At 33.8% G+C, this 12,128-nt stretch overlaps 1 protein-coding gene across 3 annotated transcripts in view; it reads right to left on the minus strand.

Moving 5' to 3' along the window:
- Nucleotides 1–501: 501 nt before the first annotated feature.
- The window catches only part of LOC140443331 (potassium channel subfamily K member 1-like), a 210,356-nt gene continuing 198,729 nt past the window's right edge, over nt 502–12,128 (minus strand). For all 3 annotated transcript variants that reach the window (XM_072534528.1, XM_072534527.1, XM_072534526.1), the window contains one exon: nt 502–7,609. In XM_072534528.1, coding sequence (XP_072390629.1) covers nt 7,338–7,609 — 272 coding nt within the window. In that variant the 3' untranslated portion in view covers nt 502–7,337. The remainder of the gene's footprint in view (nt 7,610–12,128) is intronic.

Consider the following 12,128-nt stretch of genomic DNA (forward strand, 5'->3'; position numbering starts at 1 on the left):
TCCTAATTTAAAATATCACATGCGGTAATTTATGGAAACATCGATTTTGCCACAGACTATTTGCTACTTGTCCGTTTTTCTACAGAATGGTGTATTGAGTACATTTCTGAGGTAGAATAAGTTCGAAGTTAGTCCAACCTATACCTACTGGGTATACTTTTTGGCTACATTATGATTATGATACAACTCGAATGTAAAATATTTCCGTTGCAATCTATGTTAAGCATGTAGCACTTTATCGCGGAATGGAACGTGAAGTAACTCAATGGAATGAAAAAATCTTATCATTTGAGTAGATTATTACTAAAAGAAGTATCACATCTCTGACGCCTGACATATAGCACGTATACATCGGCATCAGGCGGCAGTCTTCAATCAAATCCATACGGTGCGTATAGCGTTAACGTTACGGCGTACGTCGCATCTATATATTTGTACAGCAGTTGCATGCTGCATTCAGCTTACAATAAAAGCCTGCATCCATTATTTATTATATAAAGCATAGATACGCGTTTATTGGTGACCAGCGCCTAAAAAGAACGCAGTAGGTTGATTTTAAAGCTTTTTTCATATTTGTTACGTTTTATTACGTATTGTTTACATTGTATTTCATTTGTTTGTTATGATAATCTTTATCTTAGAAAAGTGGATTTAATTGGTTAATAGTTCTTCAACAATTTTATTTTGTATAGGAAATTATGTAACCTGAACTTGCTTTGTGTCTGTGGAGGAGTCTGCGAAGACACAGAAAAATTCGCTATGTTGGAGTAATCCAAGTGCTTCCGTTCCCGTTCGATTCTGATTCATTCCGTATTGAGCAGAGTCTACTTAAAGACCAGAGAAATTAGTAAATAGAAAGCCTTTTTTGTGGCACTCTTTGATACAGGTATTTTTTCCATTGGTAACAACTGCTTTTGATCAATTTGGTGACAAAAAGTATAGAAAATTATTTAAAATAAGAGTTTAAAAAAACTGAATTCATAAATTTAAATTTATAAAAGTCACAATATATTTGATTCTAATTAACGAAAATTGTTTTTTTTTTGAATTTGGGGTACCTACCTCATTGCATAGATTTAAAAAAAATCAATTAGTTAGTTTGTAAAGTATTTATTTAACGGAGTAATTTGTTTAAACAATTTAAAATTAACATTTATTTTGCAAAATTTTACTTTTATTATTATTAATAGAAAAGGTTATGAAACGATAGATAACATAAATATCTACAAATAAATAAGTACAGTTATAAATAAATAATATCTTTTAAAAATTAATTTTACAAAAAAATTAATTTTTTATTTGAAACTCCCTACGAGTTAATTTTTCTTGAATTTCTTGTAAATTTAAGTAAAGTTTGTTTAGCAGTAAATGGTTGACTTCAATTAGTATCGACTATAAACATCCTGGGTTAACCGATACTAGTATAAAAGGCCCGGTTTCAGGTAAAACTTAAATATGTTTCCTGGTAAAATTTGTCAATCTTCATTTCTTAATGTTGATTTAATTGCGTACAATCCAAACTCATTATAATTTCATTAATACAGATAAGGCGTTCTTGAGTTCTTGATAAAATTTGTTTGTCTTTATGTATCACGGGAAGTGTTAGTAGTATTACTCATTTTATTCATTACGTTTTCTATCATTATGTGGCGTCCTTGGGATAATAATAATGGGGTTCTTCTAGTGTTCCGGTAAAGAAGAAACATTTATCTGTAGATGCAAAGCAAATTGTAAAAACTATATACAGTACCTTACTTAAAAGAGGACTTGACACAACTTCCGCTACGAGTGAAATATGCGATTTGACGAAAATACCTCTGACCACAGTAAAAAGAATCACATCAAATCCCATAGAAACAAGAAAAAACGTAAAGATTTCAGTTCCACCAAAAGTATGGACGAAGCCGATAAGGACTTGATACGTCGAAAAGTCTAAACCATGTACGAAGAGCAACGCATACCGATATCGTATAATTGACAAAAGATTTAGTAAGACAAAGTAATTATGAATCTTATCTTCTTCAAGTGCCATCTCCGCGGCGGAGGTCGGCAATCATCATAGCTATTCGGACTTTTGAGACGGCTGCTCTGAAAAGTTCATTTGATGTACATCCGTACCAATCTCTCAGGTTGCGCAGCCATGACATTCTACGCCTCCCTATGCTTCTCTTTCCTTGGATCTTTCCCTGCATAATCAGTTGGAGCAAGGTGTATTTCTCTCCACGTGTAATATGTCCGAGATATTCTAATTTTCTTGTTTTTATTGAATTTAAAATTTCCATTTCTCTGTTCATCCTTCCCGGAACCTCTTTGTTTGTGACGTGTTCTGTCCATGATATTTTCAGAATTCTTCTGTACACCCACAGCTCAAATGATTCCAGGTTTTTCATTGATGTCGCATTCAAGGTCCAAGATTCCATTCCATAAAATAAAGTCGAAAAAACATAGCACCTCGCCAACCTAACTCTTAGTTCCAGTTTTAAATCCCTGGTACATAGAACTCTTCTCATTTTGTTGAAATTTGCTCTAGCCTTTTCTATTCTTATTTTTATCTCCTGATTGTAATCATTTGTGGAGTTAATCATTGTTCCCAGGTATGCATATTTGTCCACTTGTTCGACGTTGGTTTCGTTTATTAGAAGATTCTCGTTATTTCTTTGAGTTTTCGATATTCTCATAAATTTCGTCTTCTTGACATTCATTGTTAGACCATACTCTTTTCCATACTCTGCTATTCTGGTCACCAGTCTCTGAAGATCTTCAATGTTTTCGGCTAAGATCACAGTGTCGTCCGCATATCTAATGTTGTTAATGGGGACTCCATTTACCTTTATTCCAGCTGTTTTACCCTCAAGAGCTCTTTTCAGGACCTCTTCGGAGTAGGCATTGAAAAGAATTGGCGACAATACGCATCCCTGTCTTACTCCACATCTAATTTCAATTTCTTCTGACAGCTGTTCGTTAACACGTACTTTTGCTCGCTGTTTATTGTATAAATTTGATATGATCCTGAGGTCGTTGTAGTCATGAATCTTATAGATTACAAAAATGGCGTTATGGGTATATAACTTCGATAAGAAAATTCCGTTCTGAAACTCGTCCGATAATTTACCTCGACGAGACATGATTTGACACACATTCAATGCGACCTAAAGAATCTGGATCAGAAAATGGTTGGGTTCCAGATGCCCTGTGGCTTTCTGCAAAGATGATCTACATCTTGCCTGTGGCTTTCTGCAAAGAATATTAAAGACTCCTGCGTCGACTACCATGAAGATACAACGGCAGAACTTTTTGAAGAATGGTTCACAAATGATCTTATGCCAAACATTCCTCAAAATGGCGTGATAGTAATGGACAATGCAAGCTATCACAGTCGCCAACTAAGTAATGCTCCAAACTCGAATAATACTAAATTGGAAATTCAAAATTACATGGAAACGAATGATATGTATTTTGAAGAATGTTACAATTGTATGCGGACCACAAGGTATACCAAATGAATTATTAAAACATAGCCCACAAGTATTACGGGAATTACTGGCGTATGTCTTCACCTTATTCTATAATGGACACGACTTACCACCGGAGTGGACAAAAGCACATATTAACAACATCTACAAAAAAGGAGATAGAAAGAATTGTTCAAACTACAGGGGGCTAAGTGTCATAAATTCACTCTCAAGACTGTATGGAAAAATAATAAAAAACAAAATTGAAAAAGAGATGACAGATGTTGAAGAACAGAATGGCTTTCGTGCAGGCAGATCCTGTATGGACAGTATATTCTCTCTAAAGCAAGTTATCGAGAAAAGATTAGCCCACAACCTTTCAACTCATATAGTCTTTATAGATCTGACAAAGGCATACGATAGTGTACCACTTTCAATGCTTTGGGTAGCAATGGAAAAACAAGGAACAAACAAAAAAAATATACAAGCAGTACAACAACTCTACAAAAATATGACGGCAAACATTAAAACTGGAAATAGATTAACTAGAGAAATTCCTATTAGTAAGGGCCTAAAGCAAGGCTGCTGCATAGCACCTACACTCTTCAAAATATATCTAAATGAGGCACTCTCAGTGTGGAGAAGAAAGTGCTGCAATATGGGCATCCCAATCGGAGATGATAGATTGTACACGATACACTTCGCTGACGACCAAGCCATTCTAGCTGAAGACGAGAGTGATGTAGGCTACATGCTTAGAAAACTGGAAGATGAGTATACCAAATGGGGCCTCACAATTAATATACAAAAAACTGAGTACTTAGTTGTAGGAGAAAAACCAGAAAGCCTACAAATCGAAATGGGAACTATAAAACCAACAGACAATTTCAAATACTTGGGAGTCCAAATAACATCAAAAGCAGGAAGTAGCGAAGAAATACACTCCAGGATTGGCCAAGCAAGATCAGCTACCAGACAGCTACACGGACTATTATGGAATAAAAAAATAACAAAAGAAAATCTATAAAACAATACAACAAACAAGAAGAATCTATAAAACAATAATAGAAAGTATTGGGCTGTACGGCGCCGAACTCTGGGAAATAAACCAAAGAAATAAATCAAAAATTAAGGCCATGGAAATGAACTACTGGAGACGATGTTGCCAGCTCACTAGACTTGATAGGGTGAGAAACGAAGATATTCGGAGAGAAATGGAAATCGATCTAGACATAATAGACACAATCGAAGCCAAAAGACTTAACTGGTATGGACACCTTCAGAGAATGCCTGAAAATAGATGGCCAAAAAAAAATAGAAGAATGGACTCCGCCAACTAGAAGAAAACGAGGTAGACCAAGACGATCCTGGAGGGACGATGTCGACGATGCAATGACCGCCAGAGATTTAACAACTGAAGATTGCTTCGACAGAAAACGCTGGAAATTAGGATGCGAGAAGCGGCGGCAGCTGTAGAAGACTCGCTTGTTATATATGTTACAATTGTTACACCAAACAAGAGCTTTTAGAAGTTTTAAAGGCATTTTCTATAAAAAAGTATATGTTTGTAATACGTTGGCGGAGGAAATGGGACATACAGTGCTGCGGCTTCCACCCTATTATTGTATGTTTAATCCCATAGAACTTATGTGACATGAATTGAAGTCTAACGTGAGGTCACAAAATCTTTCTCCAACGTTAAGTAGTACTGTTGTAGAGTTAATAAGAAAATGTGTCAATGATATTCTTCCAAATAGTTGGAGAAATTCAGTCGGTCACGTAATAAGTAAAGAAAATTCATATGTTCATGCAGATCCTAATATAATTGAACCGATCATAATTAATTTAGATGGAGATAGCGATAGAGAAACATAACTATGTGTGGAGTGATACTGTTATCAAATCTACAAATGTTACGATTAAAAAAAAAACGTTTCTCTTCAGAGCCACAAATTATTATTAATGTTTGTTTTTCTATAATCTTAGCAATTAAAATAGATATTTAATTTATTTGAAAACATTAATTTCGGGTATCTAAGGCAAAGCAACATATTTCACGTCCGTTTTTTTGTTTTTTGTCGTTGTAATTATTGTAAATTTTGTGAATCCTTTGCTTTATTATAGGAGTACCGTCTAGTCAGTGTTAATTGTCAAAAGACCAACTCTGTCTACCTCGTTTGTTTATCGCTCCGGACCGGTCTTGACAATGGGCCAAGTCAGATAAATTTAATAATACTTACGACCGCATTAATTGAAGTCAACCATTTTCTGCTAAACAAACTTTATGTAAATTGTAATATGTTAATAACATATACAGATTAATTCCATAATTTATATTTATAATTATACAATTATAATTGTAATTAATTGTTTATAACAATGAATTTGCATAAAATATATTTGTAATGTTTTTGAGAAAAAGTAATTGTAAACATAATAAGCATAACTAAAGAAACAATAACACGTATAGATTTGATTTTCAAATCAAAAATGTATTGTTTATAAAATTCATTGTTAAAAGATATTTATAACTATATAACATAAATATTTAAAGTTGCTAATCATTTCATAAACTTTTCTACTAATCATATTAAGAGAAAAGTAAAATTATGCAAAACAAATATTTATTTTAAATTGTTTAAACCAATTATTCGGTTCAATAAACAATTCACAAATTAACTAAATGCATTTTCATGATCCTTCATGATCCACAAGGTACCTCAAATTAAAAAAAAAAAACATTAATTTTTGTTAATTAAAATCGAGGATATTGCGACTTTTATAAATTTGAATTTATAATTCAGTGTTTAAAATAGTAAAATCACTTCGCTTTTAAACACTTTACGCATGATCAACTGCTCATTTTTAAATTAAAATTTTTAATTGTTAAATGATTTAATTTGGTAAAATAAGCCTTTTTCTTCAATTTGGTGCTCCCATAATTCACGTAGACCCAATAGTTTACGCCCAATAATGTTATAGATAAAAGATTTTTGGAATAAACAATTTCAGTTTTGCAATAACAGTTACGTGAAACTACTTGAAATTTTTTGTGCATTTTTAGAAAAGTTATTAATAATTTTCAAAAATTAGACTTTTTAAGCTATTTTTGCAATAATTAAGCAACAAATTAACAAAAATAACCTCACAATCACTCATTTTAAAGGATTTTCTATGCTTTTTCAGAAAAATTGTGTCGCTTTTCCATATAATTTACCGGCCTCCTTTAGTATTTAAAATCAAAAGCGATCTTATATTGTTTATAAGTAAAACATGACGTTTAATCTGTTGCATGTTTTATTTATTACATATTTAGTTAATATGCTTCTCAAAATTTTAGTTACATTCTATTCCATTCCGCGATAAGATGCGATGTGCTTTTTGCTCTTTTTGGATTATTTGAAATATAAAAATATAATTTGTCGATTTTTGTAGTTGTAATTTGTAGTGCCCAATTAACGACAGGTTGTGATTTCAATAATAAGAAGACAAAAATTTGATAGTATATTGATAGATAATCTGCGCACAATTACATATTATCATGTAAATTCTAGATGCCCAAAACAAACTATTTGGAAAGATACAGTTTTACCATAATATATCATTATGTAGTATCCTCGAAATTAACTATATACGTCCAGCAATACACAATGATATAAAACATGTCGAATTAAATTTAAACATTTAAAAAAAGCACATAAGTTCAATTAACCTCAAATTTTTATTATACACAAAAAACACTTAATTGCCATATCGACCCCACAAAACTTAGTCAAAATAAAATTTGTCGGAAATATTTTACATCCAAACTTATCTCAATTCGTTGTTTAACATCCCATATCAGTAAAGTATTTATATCATTTAATTCGGCGCACATAATGATATTCAAGGAATCCCTTTTGGGCCAGGATCATCTGGACTAGGACTGTCGTTTCTTCTGGATCGAACTCTGACTACTTGTCGGTGGGTATTTTCTTCATTTTGTGGCGTCAGTGTACTGGCTCCGTAGTTTAAGTCCTGACCAGAAGAGGCGAGTCTAACTTTTTCGGAGCTGTTGTCTTCTTTTACAGTGAATAAAAGTCCCAAGTTTAGTTGCGGAATGTCGTAGAATACTGCTAGCGTTAACATCATTATGGTTATGCCCATGAAAAGGTAACCTAAAAAAAGGAAATTTGTAATGAAACTTAATTTAATATAACCTAAAAGATATTTACTTCATGTTTTGGGTGTTAAAAAAACCTAACCAGGCTAAAATAAACGAAGACTGGTTTGACGAAGAATGTAGATCCATTAACCAACAGAAAAATGAAGCTTATAAGAGACTTCAGCAGCGTAGAACGAGATCAAACCTGGAAGACTATGAAAATCTTAGACGAGAAGAAAAAAGGACGTTTAGAAGGAAAAAGAAAGAGTCATACGAAAACGCTATAAACGAGATTGTTAACCGCCACAATAGAAAAGACTCGCGAAAATTCTACCAGAAGATAAAAAGCTGCAGAAAAGAATTCAAACCCAGAATAACAGCATGTAAAGACACAGATGGTTCCATAATTACTGACAAAGAACAGATACTAAACAGGTGGGCGAATAATTTTGAAGAACTGCTTAAAGATAGTCATGAAGAAGACCAAATAGAAATTACTTTACCTGAAATGGATGAAAACGCTCAAGAGCCGCCCCTCCGAAGAAAAAATTAGAGAAGCCGTTTTAAAACTGAAAAATAACAAAGCTCCCGGTTTGGACAATCTTCCCGCCAAACTCTTTAAGAATGGTGGTGAAACCCTTTTTAAACACATGTATAAATTAGTAACCAAAATCTGGCAACGGGAGGAAACGCCCGCAGACTGGAAATTTGGTGTAATGCACCCTCTTCACAAAAAGGGAGATATGATGGTGTGTGATAATTATAGGGGCATCGCCCTACTTAACGTGGCATATAAAGTATTGTCCAACGTATTGTACAGAAGATTGATCCCCTATGCTGAACAAATAGTTGGGAACTACCAGTGCGGTTTCCGACCCAATAAATCAACAACGGATCAAATCTTCACAGTCAGGCAGATTCTTGAGAAAACGCTTGAGTTCGGAGTCGACACCCACCACATATTCGTGGATTTCAAAGCCGCATACGACTCAGTCAACAGACAAAAACTTCTACAGGCTATGGTGAAATTTCAAATGCCGCTTCATCACAGGCGTAAAGAGTGTAGTCAGAATCCAAAACGACTTTTCCAGACCCTTCCATTGTAAAAATGAACTGAGGGAGATGGACTGTCGTGTCTCTTATTTAACCTTGCACTAGAAAAAGTAATTTGAGAGTGCCATATTAATACGAATGGCACCATCTTTAATAAATCTGTACAAGTGGTCGGATATGCAGATGACATAGACATTATTGCTAGGTCCACAGAATCTCTGATCGAAGCATTTCGATCACGTCTGCACTTAGAATGGGATTAAAAATAAACGCACAGAAAACCAAGTATATGTATTGTACTAGATCAGGCAACCAGATACCTAGACTATTAATTGATGATCTGGAACTAGGAGGTGTCGACACCTTCGTTTACCTGGGCTCGCTGCTGACCAAAGACAACAATGTCAGCGAAGAAATTAAAAGAAGAATAGTGCTTGCCAATAAGTGCTATTATAGCTTGAGGAAATATATGGTCCCAAAACTACCCAGAAAAATTAAAGTTACCATATATAAAACACTAATAAGGCCAGTGTTAACATACGGGTCTGAAACGTGGTCACTTACACAGAACGACCAAGAATTGCTTAAACGTTTCGAAAGAAAAATTCTAAGAAAAATATATGGAGGAATCCAAGAATAGGGTCTGTGGCGTAGGCGCTACAACTTTGAGTTATATAGAAGTTTTGGGGAACCTGACGTTGTAAAATATATTAAATTAGCACGCCTTCGATGGGTAGGACATGTAATTAGGCGAGATGAATATACAACGATCAGAAAAATTTTCGACCGAAGAGGACCAGTGAGAAGACGAGCCAGAGGAAGACCAAAACTTAGGTATCAAGATAACATAGAGGATGATCTAAAATCTAACGGAGTTAAAGCATGGAGAAGAGTTGCCAGAGACAGGGGCGAATGGAAGAGTGTTCTGAAGAAGGCTTTGGCTCATAACGAGCTGTAATGCCTCTGATGATGATGATGATGAGGTGCTAAAAATGAAATGATTTAGATGTTAAAGGCGTTATGATAAATTCATTTGAAAATTTAGATATCTTGATTTTTTTTTATTTTTATTCGTTCCTCTTTTGAGACTGGTGCGTCGATGGTTGTGCAGTGTGATCGTTTCTTCGAAAAAGAATCCAAATTATCGTGTTGACGTACGCTAATAATCTTATTTATATTTTCAGAAAATTTATATAGGTAGAGACTATATTTAATCAATCTTATTTTATTTCATGGTTATTTTGTAGATTTTCCAAAGCTAAATCATCATAGCGATCATTCTCTTTGCGCTTAGTCGTATGCGGGGCGAGTTAAAGTGTCATAAAGTAGCTTTGGATATTCTTTAATACAGCAATTCTTAGTTTTATCCTTTTTTTGTCATCTTACTGATCCAGCTAAGCATTGCCATTTGAGCATAATATATTTGCATCATAGCTGTTCTAATAATAGTTTTATAGAATTTACAGATTCAGTAAATTCTTTCTATCACACGATACATTTCGTCTTCTTTTATTTGATACATATTGCTATAGTTTAGGCCGATCCTAGATACTTAAAGTTACTATTCTTACGCCAGCTCTGCACCTGATAGAAGTTCGGAGAGAAGATCTACGTCTGTCCTTACGTCACAAGAATTCTACTGAATTCTAGAAACATTTTGAAAAATGATGAGGACTATATACAAGCGCAATTAGATTTTAGGAGAAGGCAATTTAATTTTTGGAGAGAAGTTTGATAAATATGTTTCTGTTCGTTAGAATTGGGAAGTCCAATTAGGATAAAACGGCGAAAGTCCATTTTCACAGTAAATGGAGGTATGCAGTCAATAATACACTTAAAGGTATTATTTTTCTAATGGTGTTTAATAGGTGATAGTCCAGGTAATATTACTATGAATTCCATGTTCACTATGATATTTGTTGCAAAGAGCCCTTTGTAGTACATCGGTCTTTTTTGCATGGCACACTGATTCTTAAAAAGACGGTAGCCCAATCTCTATGGACAACCGCCTGTCAGCTGTGTAAAAATTGGGGTTATAAACTAATGTTTTTGTATGGTTTATAGATAAAAGTAACTTTTTTCTTTATCGAAATTAATGTGATAATAAAGAACAACTAGAAATGTCTGAATCAAGAGCAATGAAGATGGTAAAAATGTGTTAAAAAGAAAACAGTAAAGGTAAGTGAACTTTTTTCTGTGTACTGTGAAAATCTTTAGAATTTTGTACCTATTCTTTCTACACATTACTAACTTAAAGTAGGTGCACAATTGTTGTGAAGTGTAATATCTTGCTGAGTTTAACCTACTTTTCTATGCTTAATAACAAGAGCTTGATTTTTAATAAAATAATTTAAGGAGTATCGCAATAATTGAAGCATTATTATTTTTCAGACATTCCTGAGTTCACTCTACTTATGTGCCTAAATCTGATTTAGCCAATGAACAAACCCATGTTTCTGTTCATGAGAGAGAATCATAAAACCGACTGTCAGTTAAAGCCTGTTGTGTTTTATGATGTTGCCAATGGAAATTTCTCCATGGATGAAAAAACTGAGAGTGAAAACATATTTGCTAAATCTTCTTGTAGTAGATGTTCTGACGTTGCCAATGAAAATTTCTCCGTGGATGAAGAAATTGATAGTGAAAACATATTTGATGAACTTTATTGTAGTAGATATTCTGACAATTCTGTGGAAGATATAACATATGAACCAGATGATAGCAGTATCAGTGATGATTGTGAAGAAAATAGAACCAGTACCTGTGTTCAACAATACGATTGAAGAAAGGTGCTTTCCAAAAAACTGAACATGGACAACAGTATTGAAGTGAACGAGGGAGATAAAACAGAAACAGTTGTAAAGAAAACTAGAAAGAGAAAGCAGAAGCCTTCAACTTGGAAACGTAACATAACAAAGGAGAAGAGATGATTAGGAGAGGAATATGTAGGTTTTAAAAATAAATTGAAAAAAAGCTAAAAAATGTAGGTCCCTTGTGCAATAGTTTATGTAGGTTTAAATGTACTACTAATATACAGGATAATGTTAGAACGCAAATATTTAATAGTATCTGGAAAAGCCAGACAGACTGGGACCATAGAAGACAATTTATTGCACAAGCAGTTGATGTGGGTACTGTTAGCAGAAGACGTCCAAGAAATGACAATCAAAAGAACCGAAGACAGCATTGTTACACTTAAACTCTCATCTAAAACGGATCTAAAACAAGGGTGAACAAGACATTTTTTTTTAACTACACTTGCCATCTCTGAGAAAATAGTCAGAAATTCAATAAAGAAGAAAATTAGTGATGCGGCTGGGTTGGTAATCAGTCACCATGTACCTAACCACCAAATTCCAATAGGACTGAAAGAGAATATTTAAATTCAGATCCAACCTTTACTTGCCGTAAAGAAAAGTATGTACCGGGAAATTTTTTCTACCGAGTTCAACCTTCATTTCAAGCCCACTAACATTGAT

This window comes from Diabrotica undecimpunctata, chromosome 6 (assembly GCF_040954645.1).
Source record: "Diabrotica undecimpunctata isolate CICGRU chromosome 6, icDiaUnde3, whole genome shotgun sequence".
Classification (NCBI taxonomy): Eukaryota; Metazoa; Arthropoda; class Insecta; order Coleoptera; family Chrysomelidae; genus Diabrotica; species Diabrotica undecimpunctata.